This window comes from Oncorhynchus masou, chromosome 27 (assembly GCF_036934945.1).
Source record: "Oncorhynchus masou masou isolate Uvic2021 chromosome 27, UVic_Omas_1.1, whole genome shotgun sequence".
Taxonomy (NCBI): domain Eukaryota; kingdom Metazoa; phylum Chordata; class Actinopteri; order Salmoniformes; family Salmonidae; genus Oncorhynchus; species Oncorhynchus masou.
The window spans coordinates 24,809,433-24,834,997 of NC_088238.1; the positions used below are offsets into that span (position 1 = coordinate 24,809,433).

The window sequence follows — 25,565 nt, forward strand, 5'->3', positions numbered from 1 at the left end:
TATAGTACAGCTCATCCAGGATGGCACATCAATGCGAGATGTGGCAAAAAGGTTTGCTGTGTCTGTCAGCGTAGTGCCCAGAGCATGGAGGCGCTACCAGGCCAGTACATCAGGAGACGTGGAGGAGGCCGTAGGAGGGCAACAACCCAGCAGCAGGACCGCTACCTCCGCCTTTGTGCAAGGAGGAGCACTGCCAAAGCCCTGCAAAATGACCTCCAGCAGGCCACAAATATGCATGTGTCTGCTCAAACGGTCAGAAACAGACTCCATGAGGGTGGTATGAGGGCCCGACGTCCACAGGTGGGGGTTGTGCTTACAGCCCAACACCGTGCAGGACGTTTGACATTTGCCAGAGAACACCAAGATTGGCAAATTCGCCACTGGCGCCACGTGCTCTTCACAGATGAAAGCAGGTTCACACTGAGCACATGTGACAGACGTGACAGAGTCTGGAGATGCCGTGGAGAAGGTTCTGCTGCCTGCAGCATCCTCCAGCATGACCGGTTTGGCTGTGGGTCAGTCATGGTGTGGGGTGGCATTTCTTTGGGGGGGGCGCACAGCCCTCCATGTGCTCGCCAGAGGTAGCCTGACTGCCATTAGGTTCCCAAGATGAGATCCTCAGACCCCTTGTGAGACCATATTCTGGTGCGGTTGGCCCTGGGTTCCTCCTAATGCAAGACAATGCTAGACCTCATGTGGATGGGGTGTGTCAGCAGTTCCTGCAAGAGGAAGGCATTGATGCTATGGACTGGCCCGCCCGTTCCCCAGATCTGAATCCAATTGAGCACATCTGGGACATGTCTCGCTCCAACCACACGTTGCACCACAGACTATCCAGTAGTTGGCGGATGCTTTAGTCCAGGTCTGGGAGGAGATCCCTCAGAAGACCATCCGCCACCTCATCAGGAGCATGCCCAGGCGTTGTCAGGAGGTCATACAGGCACGTGGAGGCCACACACACTACTGAGCCTCATTTTGACTTGTTTTAAGGACATTACATCAAAGTTGGATCAGCCTGTAGTGTGGTTTTCCACTTTAATGGCGTTTGACTTTTTTGAGTGTGACTCCAAATCCAGACCTCCATGGGTTGATAAATTTGATTTTCATTGATAATTTGTGTGTGATTTTGTTGTCAGCACATTCAACTATGTAAAGAAAAAAGTATTTAATAATTATTTCATTCATTCAGATCTAGGATGTGTTATTTTAGTATTTCCTTCATTTTTTTGAGGAGTGTATATACACTTCTGTGTATTGATTTTAAGAAATGCTTTGATGTTTATAGTTAGTTACAGTCGTGCAACGATTGTGCTTTTTTCACAAATGCGCTTTTGTTAAATCATCCCTTGTTTGGCTATGTTGGCTGTCTTTGTTGGGAAGAAATGGTCTTCACAGAGTTCACAACGAGCCAGGTTAGCAGGCAATATTAACTAAATATGCAGGTTTAAAAATATATACTTATGTATTGATTTTAAGAAAGGCTTAGGTGTTTATGGTTAGGTACACATTGGAGCAAGACAGTCTTTTTTCGTGAATATGCACTGCATCGATTATATGCAACGCAGGACAGGCTAGATAAACTAGTAATATTATCCATGTGTAGTTATAAAATAGTGATTATGATTGATCAAGTTTAATGCTAGCTAGCAGCTTACCTTGGCTTCTTACTGCATTCACGTAACAGGCAGTCTCCTCGTGGAGTGCAATGTAATCAGGTGGTTAGAGCGTTGGACTAGTTAACTGTGAGGTTGCAAGATTGAATCCCCGAGCTGACAAGGTAAAAATCTGTCGTTCTGCCCCTGAACAAGGCAGTTAACCCACCGTTCCTAGGCCATCATTGAAAATAAGATTGTGTTCTTAACTGACTTGCCTAGTTAAATAAAGGTGTAAAAATATATATATATAAATTTATTTATTCAAAAATCGGCCAAACCGGTATCCAAAAATACCGATTTCTGATTGTTATGAAAACTTGAAATCGGCCCTAATTAACCGGCCATTCCGATTAATCGGTCGACCTCTAATAATGCAGACATCCTGATGCTATACTAGGGAAATTGTAATTACAAAGCTAGGGCTTCCTTGGCCCCAAGTCAGAACAGGTCAACTGAGACCATGGCCCAGTGAGTCCCAGGAGCCAGGGTAAATCAGGGTAAATCTTCAATGGAAATGGAGTAACTGGGCCCAGTAGTAACATTTCCCTCCATACAAACTTACAGTGACCTAAAATGACCTTTGATAATAATAACGTTTCACAATAGACTACAGTTACCATAACAGACACAGTCAGGTACACACCCTGGCAGAGTGATTCCTGCCACAAAGTTGAGATATGCTATCAGCCTTGGGCAGTGATTGGGGTGGATAGAATAACATCTAAATTGTATTTGTCACATGCTTCGTAAACAGGTGTCGACTGACAGTGAAATGCTTCCTTACGGGCCCTTCCCAACAATGCAGAAAAACATGAGAAATAGTAGAAAAAAAGTAACAGAAGGAATAAAACCACAATCTGCAATATTAAAGCTGACCCAGCCCCCATTAAAAAAAAACAAGGAATAAATACACAATGATTAACGTTAACTTGGCTATATAGTGCAGATAAGAGTGCTGGTTTATGGCACTGAGTACAAAGCCAGGGTGCAGGACATCCTGCATCTGGTAAAGTGATATTACCAGGCAGAGCTGAGGGAAGGAGTCTGCCTTAAGGCACAGACACAATTCAAGTGTTTGCCGGCCGAGAGTACTTAGCACTTCTGAACAAAGTGGCGGCTATAATTTGCAAAACGGACAAAAAAACGGCAGCAGTCAGACGTCCAGGCGGGTGGTCCCTTAAATACACTGTGTAGTCAGCAAGCAAACATTTGTGGCAGACAAACAGCACACCATACTTCGGTGCAATGTGTTTTCTTAAGCGCTTTAAGACAGCTAACAGAATGTCGCCTAGTAGCTAGCTGGCTACAGCAGGCCACTGTGTTTAGGCCAATGTGGTGCTAGCTAGCCAACCTGACATACTGTATATTAAATATAAATATCATCAGCTAGCTAACTTCATTTTAGCTTGTTATCTTGATGTATTTTTCATTGTAAATTAAAAACACATGCTGCAAATGCATGTGTAGATAACAGGCATGGAGGAGGTTGAACGGATTTGCCTCTTCAGCTGCCAGAAAGGGAGAGAGTAGTCTACTAGCTAGTTAGATTTTACGGGAGGTCATTATTTCTCCTAGAGGGGAAAATTATGAAGACCGACAGAGTCAACAGGAACCACAACAGGCTGCGGAGGGGAGAACGGAGCTAATGGAATGGCATCAAACACCTGCAAACCATGTGTTTAATGTATGGTAGCATCCCACCCATTCTGCTCCAGTCATTATCACGAGCCCGTCCTCCCCAATTAAGATGCCACCAAACTCCTGTGATAGCAACATAATAGTCAGGGCTGTCAGCCATAGGCCCACAGTATGATGGCATTAGTGGCCTTACGGGCATGTGCAACGCGCCCTTGTCATTGTACATCTGAAGCATCAAAAAGCTAAACACACATTGTTTGCATATTGTTAATTAAGGTCCCCCCGAAATTCTCCTGCGACACCGCGTCTGGTGGAAAGTGCACGGTTAGTCTGTCAGTGTACATTCCGTCAGTGTGCCAGAGTCATCCTACCCATCACTTCCAGTGTCTCTCCTCCTCCTTTCCATCATACTCTCCCTCTTCTTATTTCCGTCCCCCACTCTCCCTCAGCCTATCAGAGACCATGTGATGAATTGTCAGTGGCTGTGTGCTCAGCCAGCCATCTGGAACGGGACACTCAAGCTGACTTCCTTGACTCCCTGAGTGCCGATGGTGGAATACTAAAGTCTCACTCTGGTTCCAACATTCCCAGGTGCCATTTCAGGATATTTATGTTGCCGAGTTAGCGAAACAGAACAGGCTCTTCGGATTTCCATTAATACATGGCATGGAGGACCACACACACACACACACAATTTAAGGATGATTATAGTGTTTCAGAGGTATTGCTAATGGATCTCCTCTCTGCTGCTGGTTCTGTCTATGTGGGATATTACCGCTTTAAAACACTCAAGTCATTGGCTCCTTCACTTCATTTAAAAAAAAGAGAGACCTTTCACTATAGTTTTGCATAGAGAATCATGGAAGAGCATGCATGCACACACCCACTGCACAAAAACAAACCACTGTTCAAATAAATATGGTTGTCATAACAATAGTCTCTATGTACTGGACAACAGAGCCTAGAAGCCTGCAATGTAATGAAGCTTACCATGACAATATACACTACAGTTCAAAAGATTTGGGTCACTTAGAAATGTCCCTGTGTTTGAAAGAAAAGCAATTTTTTGTCCATTAAAATAACATCAAATTGATCAGAAATACAGTGTAGACATTGTTAATGTTGTAATTGACTCTTTTAGCTGGAAACGGCAGATTTTTAAATGGAATATCTACTTAGGTAGATATTCGGTGCACAACTGAGCAAGAGGACAAGTACATTAGAGTGTCTAGTTTTAGAAACAGACACCTCACAAGTCCTCAAATGGCAGCTTCCTCCCGGAGTCACCTCTTCACGTTTGAGGTTGATACTGGTGTTTTGCGGGTACTATTTAACAAAGCTACCAGTTGAGGACTTGTGAGGTGTCTGTTTCTAAAAGTAGACACTAATGTACTTGTCCTCTTGCTCAGTTGTGCACCGGGCCTCCCACTCTTTTCATTCTGGTTAGAGACAGTTTGTGCTGTTCTGTGAAGGGAGTAGTACACAGCGTTGTACAATATCTTCAGTTTCTTGGTCATTTCTCGCATGGAATAGCCTTAATTTCTCAGAACAAGAATAGACTGACGAGTTACAGAAGAAAGTACTTTGTTGCTGGCCATTTTGAGCTTGTAATCGAACCCACAAATGCTGATGCTACAGATACTCAACTAGTCTAAAGGCCAGTGTTATTGCTTCTTTAATCAGAAAAACTATTTTCAGCTGTGATAACACTTTTGAAATTATGTTTTCTAATGATCAATTATCCTTTTAAAATTATAAACTTGGATTAGCTAACACAACGTGCCATTGAAACACAAGAGTGATGGTTGATGATAAGGGGCCTTTGTACACATATGTAGATATTCCATAAAGAATCTGCTGTTTCCAGCTACAATAGTCATTTACAAGATTAGCAATGTCGACACTGTATTTCTGATCAATTTGATGTTATTTTAAAGGACATGTTTTAACCAGGAAACAATAGGCAGGCAACTGTCTGCAAGTCTAAAACATTCAAAGGGACCTGGTCCCTAGAAAGGTCTGTGCTACAAAGGTGTACCAGGCTTGGCCAGCACAGGGTGGCACCATGTACTAGAGCAATGTCAATGACATGGTCAGATAAATGATTAAACATTACTGTTTGCCTTACAGTGACAATCAGCAGTTGAAACAATAGTTTTTTCTGTAATAATATGCGGGATGGGGCTGAAAAAATTGCAACCGCTCTCAAATTCATAGACAGATATGGATGCAAGGACTGACCATCTGTGATATCAACATTTTAGTTACAACCATGTTGAGGCTATATAGTGTTTTACTTTGTTTACAAACATTGGTGTAAAACAAGCATATATTTGGGGTTCTGATGGGATATGACAGTTTAACTAAGCTTATGAGTCTTTTATAAGTTACATTCTTCAAGAATCAATTGGTACTAAGTATATCATTCATTTGTTAATCAAAAAATGATGTAGCAACTGCAAATTACCCCTTTAAAGTGGCTGTTGCTATTGGTTTTGGCATTTACCTATGATTTTGCAACTGTTATTCTCAAAACCTACATTTTTTGGTGAGCGGTGGCACAAGCAGGAGCCCTTGCATAATCCTTAGTTAATTCTCCCTGTAGGTGAAAGTTGAACCATTTAGAGTATGGTTGATGGGAAAAGAACAGGCCCTAGACCTTAGGCCCTGGAGGCACTATCAACATTTACAGTAGAGGGTGTTAACTACAAACACAAACAAAATGATGATGATTTGAAATATGAATCATAGCTACAGAGGCAGTTGGCAGCAGCATGTCAAAATTAAGGTTTGGTCTATGCCTGGTGAACTTTTAACACGCAGATATTTTCATGAGTGAGGTTTGCAGGCCATTGATCAGTAGGTCCAACCTGCGAGAGGCCCAGTGACACACTAAGTGTGACACAGTGGAGGTGAAGTGAAACTATGAGCAGGTGATGTTTAGTTTGGTCCGTGGTCACAAGGTGAGAATGTTAGTGGATATTAGGTGTTGACCGGGTGGTTCTGCTCTTCCAGAGAAGAGGAAATGTCTCACACAGTACTGGAGTGCTTCCCCTAGCATCACAAGATAGAAGTAGCCACTAGACAGTACAGTAGCGCTTCCCCTAGCATCACAAGATAGAAGTAGCCACTAGACAGTACAGTAGCGCTTCCCCTAGCATCACAAGGTAGAAGTAGCCACTAGACAGTACTGTAGCGCTTCCCCTAGCATCACAAGGTAGAAGTAGCCACTAGACAGTACTGTAATGCTTCCCCTAGCGTCACAAGGTAGAAGTAGCCAACCCGACGTGTTGGTAGCAGCCCTGACCATAGTTCTAAGTTCTTTAGACCTCCCCCTTAGAAAGAAAGCTGACATGGAGATTGCCTGTATAGAGACCATAGTAACCTGTAGAGACCATAGTAACCTGTATAGACATCATAGTAACCTGTATAGACATCATAGTAACCTGAGTTCTCACTCCTGGTCCTAACTCCAGGGTACCCACAGGGACTGTGCAGGCTTTTGTTCCAGCATTGCACTAACACAACTGATTCCACTAATCATCAAAAGCCCAGTTGATTCATTGAATCAGGTGTGTTACAGGCAGGAACTCTCAAAACTGGGCTCTTGGGCCTAAATTAGATATGGTGAGAGACCCTGATTGTCTTGGCTCAGGCACAACTATGTGAGCTTATCAACAGTGAAACCTCAGCAGAGTGGGTCTGGGCCAACGTGGACAGTCAGGTAGACTAGACTTTAGTTGTCTCCTGGGTGACGAAGTAACAGAGTCGGATGTAAGAGCAGGGTTTCCTTGCAGAGCATTCAGACTGGAGCGTGACTGGAATGTGAACTGAGCCGGGCAGCGTGAGGGAATATCAGACACACTACTATCAGCAGGACATGCTGTTGGGTAAAAACTACTGGAGGTGGAGAAAGAGGAAGGGAGTGGGGTAGATAGGTAGAGAAAGGTGAGAGGTAAGAAACTGGTGAAGCAGGGACAGAGTTGAAGTTGGGAAGGGGTCCTATGCTGACAAGGTGCTGAGATGGCGGCCTTAGATCAGGGTTTCCCAAACTGCCCCAGGACCCTTTGTTTTAGCCCTAGCACCACACAGCTGAGTCAATTAATCAAAGCTTGACGATGCACTGGTTATTTGAATAAGCTGTGTCGTGCCCGCGATAACATCTACCAAATGTGAATGACCAATCAAATTAGATTTGATGAAAGGCTGATAAAGGCATCAGAACAGACAACAGCTTCTCGCTTTCGTCTCCAAACCACCATGACGTGACATCTGGTTACCATGGTTACTGCAACTGACAGGTTAAATCAACACACTGTGTGTGTGTCTGCATGGTGACAAGAGGGGAGCTGCTCTGGTGCCTGCCTTCACATTACATCACTTATCCTTAGCACATAGTTTCAACATGATCAAATATGTATCAACCCGATAAAAAAAAGACAGCAGAACACTAACAAGGTTAGCGTGACATGGTTACTGCACTGTGCAGCTCTGCATTTTTCAGGCTCCTGAGGCCAAACCACACATGGCCAGAGAAGTGGATCCATTACAGGCCCGATGCACAATGCACTCTTTCTCCCTCGCACACATAAACAACATGATATCATTTTCAAGCCTATCACCACACCCACTCACACTGTCCTCTCTCTATGCTGCACACACACACACACACACACACAGTGTTGATGTGTAATATGAATAAGTGAGAGTCACTCTCTCTGATTAAAAGCAGCATTGCAGGCCCAGAACTCTACTTGGCTCAGAGACACTGGGTGGGATGTAATGTGACTGGTCACTGGAGAGTATGGCAATAAATAAATAAATAAAATCCAAATCTCTCTACAATGTTATTTTTTCCCAGAATTTGTAAATAGTAGTCAGCAGGGGAAAAAAATCATCACTAGGCAAAAAAAGATTAGCCCAATCCATTTTAAAGCAATCTCTACTAGCAACCAACACTGGCTTGCAGACAGACCAAAAAGGGAAACCGCCATTGCCATGGTGACCATGGGGGTCATTTTCTTTGTGGGGAAAAAAACACATCCTTCCTGCTAAACTTATAGCCCTCTCTGTCAGCCCCCCCCCCCAAACCCCCAAAACAAAAACACTGCCTTTCAAGGAGAGAAAATACGAGAGCAAGAGAAGAGGTTGTCCCCCAAATGGCACCCTATGTAGGTAACCCGAATGCACGTCCTGGTCAAAAGTTGTGCACTACATAGAGAATATGGTACCATTCAGACAAGAGAGATGTGGCCAACAAGTATTCGCTTTGACTTTTCCCTTTTTGTTTTGCAGCAAAACAGTCAAGGTCGCTGTTCACCTCCAAATATGGTCAACTGATAAACATATATATTTTTAAATGACTCGCTTCCTTTGCAGTCGTCTGCTCTTGTCTCTGAGGTCTGTTTCCTTCTCCTCCTACTCTAATACTTTCTGGCAATGACCACCCACACACACACACGTGTAAACTTTCCAATGAATCTAAGCACTGTGAAGTCAGAGGTCAGACTTTTTTCTAATACCAAACTAAGTATCAGACTTCTCCATTTGATCCCCTGTCTTTTCTACATTACCGGTATGGAAATACAGCAGCCTACAGTATCTACCTGCCCCGTCTCAAAGCCCTTAGTGCCCTGGTATAGAAAGAGTGTTTTGGCTTTCACTTATCTTGGACAGGGTCAGGTTTGGGGAGAACTGATCATGCAACAGTTCATAAGCGTCACATTCCTTGTGGAGCATGGCAGGCACACACACACACACACAGAACTACTCACGCACAACACACTCCTGGCCAGCCAGCAGCAGCAGCACAGTCTGTTAGGTGACAAGCTACTAAACTAGTGTTGCCCACATATCACATTTACATCACAGCTGTATGCAGACAGACTTGGGGGGAAAGGATCCAAATATCTCCAACTTTAATCAGTGACACTCTTCAGCATGTTAGCACAGTGCTATGCTATGCTAACAGCAATAGCCTACAGTTTTTAGGCCTGTAGTGGTCAGTGACTTCTAGAGCAGGGATCATCAACAAAGCTAGGGCGGAATACCATATATACCCTATACAGAGGTATTTTGAAAAAGTGACAGGATGGTTTTTCAATCTCTTTGTGAAGTTTAATAAATGTTTATATTTATTTTGCGGTCTTTAAAACTTCAGGCTAGGGTCTATTTTTCCTCCACTTCCTGTCTGACTGACATGCCCATAGTAAACTGTTGTCTGTTACTCAGGCCCAGAAGCCAGGATATGCAGATCATTGGTACCATTGGATAGAAAACACTTTGAAGTTTGTAGAAATGTTTTAAAAAATTACGAGATTATAACACAATTGATATGGTAGGAGAAAATCCAAAGAAAAACCAACCAGAATTTTTGTTTTTTGAGAGTCCATGCTCTTTCATTGGAAAGCTATGGGTCCTATGCAATTCCAGCTCGCCGATTGCAATTCCTATGGCTTCCACTAAATGTCAATAGTCTTTGTTCAAGGTTTCAAGCTTGTTTCTTTTTGAGTTTTGGTACATGGAGTCAGAGTTGGAAATCAGTCTTGTGCGCACGCGCGACGAAGAGGATGCACACTTGCTAATTTAGCTTTTCGATTGAACATACTTCTTTCCGTATGAAATATTATAGTTTAATTACATTTTAGGGTACCTGAGGATTGAATAGAAATGTATTTTGACTTGTTTTAACTTCTTATGGCTTGGGGGCAGTATTTCGACATCTGGATGAGAAGCGTGCCCAAAGTAAACTGCCTGTTAGTCAGGCCCAGAAGCTAGGATATGCATATGGTAGATGTGGACAGAAAACACTCTAAAAAGTTTCCAAAACTGTTAAAATAATATCTGTGAGTATAACATAACTAATATGGCAGGCAAAAACATGAGGAAAATCCATCCAGGAAGTGGGATTTTTGTTTTTATGCGGTTACTTTTCAATTTAATGCCTATAGAGAACCTAATGGGTTAGGACCCAGATTGCAGTTCCTATGGTTTCCACTAGATGTCAACAGTCTTTAGACATTGTTTCTGGCTTGTTTTCTGAAAAATGAAGAAGAATGAGACCTTTCTGTCAGTGGACTGAGGAAGAATGCAGAGCTGGTTTGCGCGCGCGACCTTCATTGTTTTTCCTTTCTATTGAATACGCTATTGTTCAGTTGAAATATCATCAATTATTTAGACAATTGACAACCTGAGGATTAATTATAAACATTGACATGTTTCAACGAACTTCACCGGTACTATTAGGATGTATTCGTCTGCATGTTTTGACCGCCGTTTTGTTCAGTGGATTACTGAACAAAACGTGCAAACATACCTGAGTTTTTGGGATATAAAAGAGGGACTTTGTCGAACAAAACAAACATTTGTGTAGCTGGGACTCGTGACTGCAACCATATGAAGATCTTCAAAGGTAAGTGATTATTTCTGAATTTTGTAATTCCTTTACTTGGTTGTAAAATGCTTGTATGCTTTTGTAAGCGGGGCGCTGTGCTCAGATAATCGCATGGTATGCTTTCGCCATACAGCCTTTTTGAAATCTGACCAAGCGGCTGGATTAACAAGAAGTTCATCTTTAAGCCGAGGTATCACTTGTATTTTTTATTTATGTTTATTATGACCATTTCTGTATTTTGAATTTGGCGCTCTGCAATTTCACCAGATGTTGTTGAGGTGAGTCGCTTGCAGAACGCCTGCGCCAGAGAGGTTAACAAAGTTTAGCGGTAGCTTTTTGGATTCCTTTCTCTGCATGTTGAACGAGTGGATTACTCAAATCGATGGCACCAACTAAACAGACTTTTTGGGGTATAAAGAAGAATTTTATCTAACAAAACAACCATGCATGTTGTAGCTGGGACCCTTGGGATTGCAAATCAGAGGAAGATTTTCAAAAAGTGAGTAAATATTTCATCACCATTTGTGATTTTACGAAGCCTGTGCTGGTTGAAAAATATTTTGATGTGGGCCGCCATCCTCAAACAATCGCATGGCATGCTTTCACTGTAAAGCCTATTGTAAATCGGACAATGCAGTTAGATTAACAAGAATGTAAGCTTTTAACCGATATAAGACACTTGTATGTACCTAGATGTTTAATATCCATAATTTATGATTATTTATTGAATTGTGCACCCTCCAATTTCACCGGAAGTTGTCGACAGGTGTCCCGCTCACAGGACGCCTGGCCCTAAGTTAACAGAGAACAGAGTGACTATGGGGAGAGCTGTTACACAGGGCATTGACCACAGAGATTGACCACAACAGATAGAAGGCCTATGGCTTAATGCCCATGTCGTCGTCTCCCAATGAGTGGGACAGGGGTGGGTGGCTTAGAAAATTCAAACAATAGATTTACAGCAATCAAATTTATCAAACCCCTCTCCCTACCCTTCACTTAAAGCAAGTAAACTGAGGGATAGAAGATTCACTCACTAGGGCTGGGAATTGCCAGGGACCTCACGATACGATATTATCACTAAATAAGTGCCGATGCGATATGTATTGCAATTGTCACAATTCTATTGTATTGAGGTCTACGATGTGAAGTCGTTTGTGGTGACGAAGGGCACGATATAGCATCCATAACAATATTAAGATATGTAACTAACGCTGGGCGATATGGCAAATAAATTATCACAATATCTATATATTTTTTCATTCGATAACGATAATTAGTGTTGGGCCAGTGCCCGAAAGGATGCTAGATCGAATCGCCGAGCTGACAAAATCTGTCCTTCTACCCCTGAACAAGGCAGTTAACCCACTGTTCCCCAATAGGCTGGCATTGTAAATAAGAAGTTGTTCTTAACTAACTTGCCTAGTTAAATAAAGGTGACATGTTTTTAAATTATGTGAGCTACACATAAAATTATACTTCAAGGAAAAATGTTCCATGTTTGCGGCCAGGGAGCACGTACCTGGGGTCAATCAAATTGATAAGCATCTTGAAACCTTCCTTTTCGACTGTGCTAATTGGTAGCATGTCCAATGCAATGCATAATAGCATTTGTGATGTCTTTGTCTTTTCGAGGTTTGCTTGCAAACATCCCAAGATTGGCTGGTGCTTGATGGGCGTTTATAAATACCAAGGCGCAAACTCAAACTTTCTGCATGTTCCAAAGAGTGATTTTGCTTCAGATGTTGAAAAAGGTTTGACGTTTACCAGACTTCGTAGCCACCTTTCTACGGAACAATTTACATCGAACATTGATTGCTCTGCTCTTTGTCGGACTTCAAAAAGCCAAACCACTTCCAAATTACTGAAACAGTGTAACCCTTTTAATCAATCATTTCTTCGTTGGAAGCTATTTTTTTCTCCTGTGGCTATCACTGCCACTGTTTTCGCCTACATCACTCATTTTTCGTGGTTAATAGTGGCTACTCCATCACTCAAAGTGCTAAGTGGTTTTTAGTGGGCGTATACCTATCCACGTGTATATGGTCACTTCTCTCATCGTTACTGCTTACATTACATGGGGACGTGCAAATTCACGAGCATCATGCTCTCTCCCTTCTGTGTAAAGAAATTTGACTGCAACCAAACACAGCACACACAAATTGTACCAGGAGGCAGGACAGAAAACAGACTGCATTTCGCTGTCATCGCTCGCTTTGTGACCGACAGGCACCTATCCTATCAATAGATCACTAGAAAATGCAGATCTTTCTTTCTTGTGGGCGATGGCTTGACGAACTAGAGAATTGAAACTTAAATTAAAAGTAGCCTACTTAATACAATGGCAACATTAAACAGGTCGTCCCCCACGAATGGCCCCCTTCGGGACAATCCTTGTAATTTGGTAAATTACAAATCTCTATGGCATGATGCATCATTCATTAGGTACTAGGAAAATATTGCGTCGAGAGACCGTTGTCCATAGATGCCACATATCAAGTTTGGTGCAGATCGGTCATTAGGTGCCAGAAGAGTAGTGTTTTAAGTGTTTTTCAAGAAATTCTGAACCATAATGGCAGACCTTATGGGACATTGGGATAAATTTGTTCCTTGTGAGGAGAAGGACATCTGTACCAAATTTCATGAGTTTAGGTCCTTTCAAAGTTGGCATTTTCAATATCGTTATAGCATCACCACCTGGAAAATGTGTGTAATTTTATAAATGCCATATCTATATGGCAAGACGCATCATTCACCAAGTTTCGTCAAAATCGTGTCAGCTATCACGTGTGACTAACGTACGGACAAACGCACAAACAGCATGCTGAAAATGAGTCTGTATCCCGCTGATTAGCCGCCGGCCGGCGCTACTGGAAAATGCTGCCAAGTAGACAGACGGGTACAGAGACACCGAGAAAAGAGCCAGTGGACCACACTTTGAGGAACACAGTACATTTGCGTATTGATAAACAATCATATCTGCAGTGACCTACAAAGATGGGTGCATACAAAAAACAGCAGGGGTGGGGGGTGAACAACACAGTAATAATCTGGAACCCAGAAATCAAACAGCTTTCCCTGGGAGAGGGAAGGGGGTGGGGTTGACAACTGTTAAAAAAATAAAATAAAATGTAATCATCCATTCACCAGAGATGAATAATCATCAATCAGGAGCAACTTTTTCCAGCCCAGGACCAATCAGCATTGCTTCCTCTGTCCCTTTCAACCAATCAGATGCTGTGTGCGGGATTAGGCCAAACACAGTGGGCCACCAGATTATAATTCCTTTCTTTGATGGCAATGATGAAGAAGGGGAGGGGGTCTTGATCATAGATAAAACTGTACTGGCCTAAGAGACAATCTAGTCCCACCGCTGATATACCCTGGGGGGGGATTGGAACGATTACTCCTCTAATCCCAGGCTGACTGGGAACAGGATTGCCCCAGTCCTGCCCTGAGGGGTAACAGCAGGAGGAGAGGAAGGGTGAGGGGGATAAATTCTCCAAATTCCATGGAAGACCATCAAAGCAAAGCAGGGCTGGGAATTGCCAGAGATCTCACGATAGAATAGTATCACAATATTTATGTGCCAATACAATATGTAAATGTGATTCTAAACAATTGACTCCCTATTTAAAAAGTAGATTGAGAACATGCTATGAAGGAAAAATACTGGAGTATTGGTGCAGGTACAGCCTACAAGCGCAAAAATAATATTGTGAAATTTGCAAAGCAATAAGATGTATGGTCAAATAATATCCCAATATATAACTGTATCCATTTTTATCCCCATCACTAGCTTCTAGAAGTGGGTCACTGGGGTCAGGCTGCAGGGCCCTGGGGCACTCGTCTCCCTCCTGAACAAGGAGCATTCATTTCAGCAGACAGACAGCGATGAAACAGTCACACACACACACAAGCACACAGCCCCGGGCTGGGGCAGGGACATAAACAAAAGTCCTTCACTAGAAGAGCAGTAGGCTTACATCCAGGTCAGAGCAGGGACCAGAGAGTCACTTTACATCATGTCTGCAGGGAGAGAAGTATCCGGCACAAGCACAGAGAGACACCAGACCAGCCAGTATTCAGTGTAGTTTCACACTGAGACAAGCAGTGTTTGTTTACAGCCTAACAGACAGGGAAGCAGTAACGTTACCAAGATACCATGGCATGACGAGTCCCATGGTAGAGACATTCCGACACACACAGCTCTGTCCCCCTTCCAGCAGCACCCCCGTCCCCTATGAAAGACAGATTGTGAGGTCTATTTCTGGAAGCCCTGAGTGGCTGCACCCTGGCCTGCTCTAGAACCAGGGGGGAAGTGGTAGCCCACAGATCGAGACGAGAGGAGTGCTGGCAAGATCCCAGCACCCCTCTCTCTCTCATGTCCTTTTCCGCTGCAATGGTTGTTGTGGTGTTTCAGTCTCACTCTGGCAGTCTCTAAATGTAAAGCTAATTCAAATCGTCCAGCAAAACATATCATATCTATGCACCTGACCTAAAGAAGCATCGGGTGAATCTCCTGGCTGTCAATGACAAGAATGCTGCACACTTGTCGCTGATAGGTATTTTGTTTTATAATGAATTGGACAATACTACAGTAGGTGGCATTCTTCATGTTTCTCTCCTCTATACAGACCTGTGTACCTCTAGCTGAGCTGCATGCTTGTTGTAAAGGGAGCGGAGGCACAACGCTGAGCTCTGGTCCAGGCTCTCTCACAGTGCCAGAGTTGTCACTCCTGGGTGAAAAACAACTGCTGTGCATTCTGTCTAGTCCCCCACTGCTGCATACACAAACAGTAACACTCCTCCAACTGCCTGGGAGGGGAGTAGAAAAGGGGTCAGAACAGAGAGCAGTGTGTGTTGTGGTTGATCATGGAATGAGATCTTGGCTTCCACAAAATTACATACAGCTCCCCACCCACATGAGAACACAACCCCCCAGTTTTCATAGAACACAGACACACAACAGAGGGACAACCTGGATTCTCGCTCTAAACACATCTCCCAAGAGTCCTCTCTCCTATTTCCTGTTTGGGCCGGGAGCCCCGCGGACGGAGTATCCGATTCGCCGCAGTGTTCTCAGCACAAAAGGGGACGGCTGTCAAAACAGAGCTACACAAGAAGCCCCAGTCAGGCTGACTATATCCCGGCCATTTTGGCTCCCCATGTGAAGTCTATCTGATCGATGAGAGTTTGAGTTGAGCACAACTATCAGGCTACCTGACACCTTAGTGACTAATGGGGTGTGTGAATGGGAGCTGTAGGCAGTGGTCATCAGGGCAGGGGCGTGCCCTACAACCACAACATTGACTGTAAACGGTATAGTAGCAAAACCTGTCCCACAGGGTGTAGAGAGGTTTTGTTTCTCTGGATATCCTCTTCTAATAATTCAACTGATGAATGTTTTACATTGTACACTGTCGACTCAAATTCTAAGCATGGTCACATACAATTAAAAGGATGGGTGTATGCAGGTAAAAGCTTTTCTCCATCCCTGAATGTTATGTTGAGGATGTAATCCCCCAGGAAGCATCTTCTCTAGAAATACAGTGATGTTTCAGCAACTCAGACAGTGGAAGTAACTTGCAAACACAGATGAGCTCACACACCCAACCTGTTAGTCAGCAGTTGTGAAACATTCCAGACCTGTGTAAATGTGTGTCAGTCAAAACACAGATGAAGCAACACCTCCACATCTGTGCTTTCAGGACATGGCAGGACTACAGCTCTGTCAAAATGTCAGGGAGCACCAAGCTCTCTCTGGTATGCAAGAATGATTTCAGAAGACAATGTCATTGCCCCTGGGAGCATGCGTCTGCCTAACAGAATAAAGAGTATCAAACTGGACTATCGATCTGATTGCAGAAGAGTGGGTAGCCACTTTAGGTCATGAGTATGAGGTCAGTGTTCAGGAACAGGGGTAAGACTAAAATAAGCTTGTGTTGCTGAAAAGTAAAATGCATACGTTAAAGAATAAATTGTCAGATGCATATGTTCCAGCAAGTTATTTACTACGCATGTATTTATTAAGCATTGGGCTGCTGTAAAAGGGTTTCAACGACAGACAAATCATAATCCCCAAGTCTTGTTTTTTTATTGGGTACGGAGGCCTCGTTTCTCCTTGATCACCTCAGCGCTCTGGGTTTTATTGTCTGCTTCCCAGATGCTTTACAGGCCTAGTCTGCATTCAGCAGCAAGAACAGCAGGGTAGATACAGGAAGGAGAGACATTCTGCAGTGTGTGCAACGTCCACATCATAACATCCTGCCACTCAACCTTGCAGGGATTGGCCCCTTCAAAGACAGACATGCATTAAAATGTATGCAAAGAAATACTAAATGTTCGTTGTCCAACCTCAACCTTCCAACCAAGAAATAAGTACACAAGCCAGTTCTTGCTTGATTTTAGACGCTGAGAACTTGTCATGCTACGATGTTTCTGCATGCTCCATCTAAATAAGTCATAAGCAGAATCCATTCTATAAATAAAAGACGTTACAAGTTTCCAAATAGCTTAATATATTCATCGGATAAAGCGGCTTTAATATTTCATGGTGAACAGGCCATTATAACGCACAGATCTAGGACACCGCACAAACCGGGGGAGCGTCAGATAACGGTCCCAAACGCTCAGCGTCCGAAACACAACAGGAAGAAAACTGAGCATCTACTGGGCTCGGTTCCGGCCACTCTGGTTCAAGTGGCTTGGGGAGGGGCAAAGCCTTCTATGTTAGTCCACAAACAAAAACAGACAAAGAAAACAACCAACAATACCTTAATTTCTAAAACACACGTTAGTTGTTCACAAGCATTGGCAAAAAAAAAAAAAAAAAAAATAGTACGCTTATCAAACAAAGATTTGCTTTGCTTCTCAGAATGACCAACTGGTCCTTATAATTTCGACCTCATCATGTAAAATCTCGACACGAATGTGTGACGTTTGCTTTACTAGCTCATTCCTGTTAGCTTGGCAAGGTGACAGAAAATTGTTTTGCTTCAGTTAACAAGTTGATTTAATAAATCCGTATTAACTAGAAGTTTACTCTAACCAACGCCGCCAACAAATCGTTAGCTAGCAAGCTAACAAGAATCCTTCACCAAGCTAGTTAGCTGGCAATTTCACTTCAGTTATTCGTTTGCTAGATATGACTATGAAAATGATGAATGACAGCAAAAAAAATGGAATGCGGACATTCACTCAAACTCTTTCCCCGTGATTTGAAATGACACCAGACGAGAGGCCTTTGACATCCGCGATTTATAGTTCAGTGCTCTGCCGGATAAGACACCCCACAACTGTGGGACGCCGTTTTGTCCCGGCCCGTCCCCGCCTCCCTTTCCTCCGCCTCCTCATGTTTACCAGGGCTGAACCGCGGCTAATACGCCAGCATTAGCTAGCTAGCACTTAGGAAAATAGCTAGCCCAAAACTCACCTCTCTTATCGAGGTCGTAACCGACCACCACGAAGTAGTCGGCGAGCCTGGCCATCTCGGAGTTCACGGAGACAGGCCTTTATTGCGGTATCCTTTCCCTTTACCGTCGATATTCCATTCACATTCTGTTGGCGAAAGACACATCACGGGCGACAGTAGCATCCTTCCTGCTGTATCCTGCCGCCATACCGTCAGTATGCCTTGCGCTGACAGCGGAGTGTGATGAGTCTGCGCACTGGGTTACAGGGAGGGGCGCACGGCAAGAATGTCCCACGACGTCCCATTAATGAATGTAGTTGGGTGTAGATCTCTTGCAAAAAAACTATAACCACTATTGCCTAGAAATGCAACACGTTGCTAGCTAGATGCTGACAATTATGTTACTGAAAACATGCAATATTTGCGGCAGAATGATTCTGAACAGTGTATTTATAGTGTATTTAGCATGCATCAATAACATCTTGGCTACAAGGCAAGGTACTTGGGAAACCTTATATTGTCCACCAATGCACATTTACAGATTTACAGTGAAAATTACAAAACAGGGTACCTGTGTGTGTGTGTGTGTGTGTGTGTGTGTGTGTGTGTGTGTGTGTGTGTGTGTGTGTGTGTGTGTGTGTGGAGATATCTTGGACTATACAGAAAATAATTGGTATTAAATAGGATTTATAAATGTTCAGTTTTCCGCAGTATGCTTGTATGAGAGAGAGAGATTAAATACAACATCACCTCTGTGTGCAGTTGAATAGCCAGTGTGATCCTAACCACAAGCGTCACTCGCATTATCTCCTCATGATCGCCTGAACAGAACTAAAGTACCTGTTACACAATACATTCATGCCCATGTAAAACTGCAGAGCACTTGACATTGTTACATGACATTTATCCATCCTCTGAAACAGAGGCCCTGTTTTGTGCAGCCTGCTGTCCTTGACTGCTGGCACCGTAACACCACTGAGAAAATTCCAACACTTCCTGCACTGTGACCTTTGACCCAAAGTACTTACTCCAGGATTAAAAACCAGGCATGGCTCTTAAGCATTTTTGTTTTTGTTTTGTATAGCCTTCTCTCTTACTGCACTTGGTATCCCCCCTTGACTTAGAATGATAGACTGTCACTGTGTGTGGTTGGCAAAATAAATGTATGTCAAGAAACACCCTATACCTTCCCCCTTCAGTGAGCACAGTGTCAACCCGATAGCATATACTGTAGATAAATCATTGTTGACAATAGAGTGATGCTATTTCCCTATGCCTGTAGTGAGTCAGGTCAAGGGGGATGGTCTATGCTTCTTACAGCTGACGGGACACATGGCCTTGAACTTCAATTGACAAACTGCCAGTAGGAAGGAGGGAGGGAAACACACAAGATCCATCTCCTTGGCTTTCCTGGTTGAGCACTAGGCTTTAAGGTAGCAATATTCACTGCCCTGTTAACTGCAGTAACCCTGCTGGTGCTTAAATAACGGTGTTGTAGATACAGAGAGACCTGGGAGAACGACCTAGAGCCTTCTGGCCTTAGTTACAATGGATACACTGATCAAGTTCCCCCACAATGCCTTGAGAAAGACAAATCAAATCAAATTGTATTTGTCACGTGCCAAATACAACAGGTATCTTCGACCTTACAGTGAAATGCTTACTTACATTCCCTTAACCAACAATGCAGTTTTAAGAAAACTAAGTGGTAAGTAAAAAATAGATAACTAAAACATTTGAAATTACAATAACAAATAATTAAAGAGCAGCAGTAAAATATCAATAGCGAGGCTTTATACAGGGGGTATCAGTACAGAGTCAATGTGCGGGGGCAGAGTTAAAGTGACTATGTATAGATAATGACCAGAGAATAGCAGCAGCGTAAAAGTGGGGGAGGGGCAATGCAAATAGTCTGGGTAGCCATTTGATTAGCTGTTCAGTAGTCTTTTGGCTTGGGGGTAGAAGCTGTACAATAAGTATTTTGGACCTAGACTTAGCGCTCCGGTACAGCTTGCCATGCTGTAGCAGAGAGAGCAATCTATGACTAGGGTGGCTGGAGTCTGACAATTGTTAGGGCCTTCCTCTGACAACGCCTGGTACAGAGGTCCTGGATGGCAGGAAGCTTGGTCCAGTGATGTACTGGGCCGTAGGCACTACCCTCTGTTGTGCCTTGCGGTCGGAGGCCGAGCAGTTGCCATACCAGGCAGTGATGTAACCAGTCAGGATGCTCTTGATGGTGCAGCTGTAGAACTTTTTGAGGATCTGAAAGCCCATGCAAAATGGTCCAAATTTTCATTCTTCTGAAGGGAATAGGCTTTGTTGTGCCCTCTTCATGACTGTCTTGGGGTGTTTGGATCATGATAGTTTGTTGTTGATGTGGACATCAATGAACTTGAAGCTCTCAACCTGCTCATCTCTAGCCCCGTCAATGAGAATGGGGGCGTGCTCAGTCCTCCTTTTCCCGTTGTCCAAACTAATGAAGTTGTCCGTTGCAGCTGTTTCATCTCCACATCCAGTTCCAGTTCCCCTCTGAAGATGACCCAGCCCAGCGATGCTGACATTCCTGGTCCTTCTCACCGCTCATGTGTCTCCCCTGTTAGGAGCATCCATGCCCTGGGTAGACATAGCACAGATAGCAACATCTCAGATTGGCATACATACACTGTTATTATGTTGTGTGTTGCTAATATTACTAAGCTAAATTAATAAGTTCATATTTTGAGTTACACTTGAAAGTGCCATTAGCGTATGAAAACTGACTTTTAAGCAGAGAGAATTGGCTACAGTATTTGTTCCTGATCTCAGTTCCTAGATCAATTATTATTGTCAAACAGAGAAAAAGACTGAGACAGAAACAGCGACAGAAAGGGCCAGCTCCTCCTGTCACTGATTCTCTGTAACTCATGACACACAGCGCACTCAGAACACAAAGAGAAGAACTGTCAGGCCGGATGCGACGAGTCACCTGACTTCCTGCTAACAAACCAACAGACAGGAAGTGGGTTGAAGGCCTCTTACAAATCATAGCTCTCGTGGGGCATCAAGCGTTCAATTGCTCATCCTCTGAGATAAAGCAAGCGTGAAAATGTCCTTAATGAGGACAAGAAGAGTAGAGATCAAAAGGTTTCACTTCCCCAAGTGTCTCAAGCTGTACTGTATCCGACGATAGAAGTGAAAAAGTGAACTGTTTTACTATTTTCTGGTAAAGGTCAAATCTGGTCTATATATACTGCAGTGCTGCCACTGTGGAAGGAAGAGAGATAGTTCAGGATGTCAATCCAACTGACGTCTATAGTGCTGCAATAATACAGAATGTTTCCTCTCAAGGAGGCAGATACCATCTAAGTATACATAAACACAATAGTAATTGAGCCTATGATGTTTATCTGCCGTGGGAATTTACTATTTGAGAAAACAAACCAAATGCATGTTTTAGACCGACTGAGGCCTGTATGAAGTGGTCATTGGACCAATCTGTGGTTGATAGGAGAGGCCCTGACCCAGGCTGCAAGACTCAGCCTCCTCACTACTTCCCTGGGGTCAGAGATCCACAGAGTCCCCATGGTACCCAGGTGCCTGGAGCACGCACACACCCGCAGGCGATGGGAAATGTAGCAAAGGGCTTTGTGTACAGTAAACTCTATATTCATGCTATGTAACTATTAGTGTTTTCACTCATAACAGAGAAAAAGCTTCAAGGCTGGTAGAGATGTCAGAGATGTCTCTCCTGAGCTCTCTGGTGCAAGAACTCTTCTGTTCATTTATTTAAAGTGAATTAAAGGTCACATGAATTTACTGTATATAAAAAACAATATTATAAGCAAGTTGTATTTTGGAAATTCCTGTCCATTCAATGAGTTGAAAGAAACTTAACACCTGCCCATGGTCGTTGCCAGGTCTGTAAGTAAATGTATTAATGAACCAAGCATGCCTCTGAGAGAATGCATGAGGTAGGATAACGGCAGTAGGTTTAACCTTGTTTTATTCTACACTGAGTATACCAAGGATTAAAACATTTAAACGTGTTAACCCTCGCAAGGCTGCAGGCCCAGAAGGCATCCCCAGCCGCGCCGTCAGAGCATGCGCAGACCAGCTGGCTGGTGTGTTTACGAACATATTCAATCAATCCCTATACCAGTCTGCTGTTCCCACATGCTTCAAGAGGGCCACCATTGTTCCTGTTCCCAAGAAAGCTAAGGTAACTGAGCTAAACGACTACCGCCCCGTAGCACTCACTTCCGTCATCATGAAGTGCTTTGAGAGACTAGTCAAGGACCATATCACCTCCACCCTACCTGACACCTACCTGACACCCACTCCAATTTGCTTACCGCCCAAATAGGTCCACAGACGATGCAATCTCAACCACACTGCACACTGCCCTTACCCATCTGGACAAGAGGAATACCTATGTGAGAATGCTGTTCATCGACTACAGCTCGGCATTTAACATCATAGTACCCTCCAAGCTCGTCATCAAGCTCGAGACCCTGGGTCTCAACCCCGCCCTGTGCAACTGGGTACTGGACTTCCTGACGGGCCGCCCCCAGGTGGTGAGGGTAGGCAACCTCATCTCCACCCCGCTGATCCTCAACACTGGGGCCCCACAAGGGTGCGTTCTGAGCCCTCTCCTGTACTCCCTGTTCACCCACGACTGCGTGGCCACGCACGCCTCCAACTCAATCATCAAGTTTGCGGACGACACAACACTGGTAGGCTTGATTACCAACAACGACGAGGCGGCCTACAGGGAGGAGGTGAGGGCCCTCAGAGTGTGGTGTCAGGGTAATAACCTCACACTCAACGTCAACAAAACTAAGGAGATGATTGTGGATTTCAGGAAACAGCAGAGGGAACACCCCCCTATCCACATCGATGGAACAGTAGTGGAGAGGGTAGTAAGTTTTAAGTTCCTCGGCATACACATCACAGACAAACTGAATTGGTCCACTCACACAGACAACATCGTGAAGAAGGCGCAGCAGCGCCTCTTCAACCTCAGGAGGCTGAAGAAATTCGGCTTGTCACCAAAAGCACTCACAAACTTCTACAGATGCACAATCGAGAGCATCCTGGCGGGCTGTATCACCGCCTGGTACGGCAACTGCTCCGCCCACAACCGTAAGGCTCTCCAGAGGGTAGTGAGGTCTGCACAACGCATCACCGGGGCAAACTACCTGCCCTCCAGGACACCTACACCACCCGATGTTACAGGAAGGCCATAAAGATCATCAAGGACAACAACCACCCGAGCCACTGCCTGTTCACCCCGCGATCATCCAGAAGGTGAGGTCAGTACAGGTGCATCAAAGCTGGGACCGAGAGACTGAAAAACAGCTTCTATCTCAAGGCCATCAGACTGTTAAACAGCAACCACTAACATTGAGTGGCTTCTGCCAACACACTGACTCAACTCCAGCCACTTTAATAATGGGAATTGATGGGAAATGATGTAAAATATATCACTAGCCACTTTAAACAATGCTACCTAATATAATGTTTACATACCCTACATTATTAATCTCATATGTATACGTATATACTGTACTCTATATCATCTACTGCATCCTTATGTAATACATGTATCACTAGCCACTTTAACTATGCCACTTTGTTTACATACTCATCTCATATGTATATACTGTACTCGATACCATCTACTGTTGTAACGATGTTCTGATGAAAAATGACTAGACATGAAATAACTGAAATGTACAAAAACAACAGACGGAAACGTGAAAAAACTATACAGCCTATCTAGTGAAACTAAACACAGAGACAGGAACAATCACCCACGAAACACTCAAAGAATATGGCTGCCTAAATATGGTTCCCAATCAGAGACAACGATAATCACCTGACTGATTGAGAACCGCCTCAGGCAGCCATAGACTACGCTAGACACCCCACAAAACCCCAAGACAAAAACACACCACAATAACCCATGTTACAGCCTGGCCTGACCGAATAAATGAAGATAAACATAATATATATCGACCAGGGCGTGACAACTGTATCTTGCCTATGCTGCTCTGTACCATCACTCATTCATATATCTTTATGTACATATTCTTTATCCCCTTACACTGTGTATAAGACAGTAGTTTTGGAATTGTTAGTTAGATTACTTGTTGGTTATTACTGCATTGTCGGAACAAGAAGCACAAGCATTTCGCTACACTCGCATTAACATCTGCTAACCATGTGTATGTGACAAATAAAATTTGATTTGGATTAGGAAAACCTTCCTAATATTGAGTTGCCCTTTTGTCCTCAGAACAGCCTAAATGTGTCCGGGCATGGACTCTACAAGGTGTCGAAAGCTTTTCACAGGGATGCTGGCCCATGTTGACTCTAATGCTTCCCACAGTTGTGTCAAATTGGCTGGATGTCCTTTGGGTGGTGGACCATTCTTGATACACACAGGAAACTGTTGAGTGTGAAAAACCCAGCAGCGTTGCAGCTCTTGACACAAACCGGTGTGCCAAGCACCTACTATCATAACCCGTTCAAAGTCACTTCATTGTTGTGTCTAGCCCATTCACCCTCTGAATGGCAGACATACATAATCCACGTCTCAATTGTCTCAAGTCTTAATAATCTTCTTTAACCCTTTATATTTAACAAGTGACACCAATAAGGGATTATAGGTTTCACCTGGATTCACCTGGTCAGTCTATACCATGGAAAGAGCAGGTGTTCTTAATGTTTTGTAAACTCAGTGTACATAGCCATGATACTATCATCAATCTTTTATTTGTTTGGCTATTTGATACTGTGATCTCCTGTTCTCCTGCCGCCAGTTAAAAAGGGCCCAGTCAGGCGCTGTCAGTTCTGGAAGCACCACTATTGTCTGCCTCCACTGTCCCACCGAGCAACAAGCACCCCCCGTCTGTGCTAACATCTTTCACCACACATAGGAGTGATCCCTCATTTGCTCATGAAATGGGCACACAGGGCAAACCCCAAACTCAATCAGGCCATCTCCTCCAACCCCCGTCACCTTCGGTCTCTCGCTGGTAACAAGAGCCATACAAACAAACTTGACTGTGAGCTGTCAGAGAGACGACAAGCCACGCAAACAATCTTGGTTGTGTCCCAATCCCCTACAAACTAGCGGTGTAAACAAATTTGATGGGGGGAGCCACTATGCCTGTGAGCACACAGGGGAGACGGAGATGCTCATCCCAGTGGGAAAGGCCATGTCTCCAAAATGATTTCTCACAGAGGATTTAATGGTGCCTCATACTTAGGGTTCAAGGGTCTGCTTGACATTACAAAATGTCCCGATCATGTTTGTTTTCTTGTGTTTAAAAAAATGCTGACAAATTATGTTTATCTTCTATCTGGGACATAATCTGGTCTGTCCCCAGCCCCATTGGAGGTCAAAGCCTTTGTGCTTGGCAAAGCTCCACTGGGCTCAGCTATGTGTGCCTCTGCAGCTGGCCTCAGTAACTGTCCTCTG

The 25,565-nt window shown here is 43.8% G+C and overlaps 1 protein-coding gene across 14 annotated transcripts in view; it reads right to left on the minus strand.

Moving 5' to 3' along the window:
• LOC135515871 (myotubularin-related protein 5-like) overlaps nt 1-18,341 on the minus strand; it is an 82,601-nt gene extending 64,260 nt beyond the window's left edge. For all 14 annotated transcript variants that reach the window (XM_064939680.1, XM_064939683.1, XM_064939682.1 and 11 more), the window contains exon 1: nt 18,122-18,341. In XM_064939680.1, the coding sequence (XP_064795752.1) occupies nt 18,122-18,176 (55 nt within the window). In that variant the 5' untranslated portion in view covers nt 18,177-18,341. The remainder of the gene's footprint in view (nt 1-18,121) is intronic.
• Between the last annotated feature and the right edge of the window lie 7,224 nt (nt 18,342-25,565).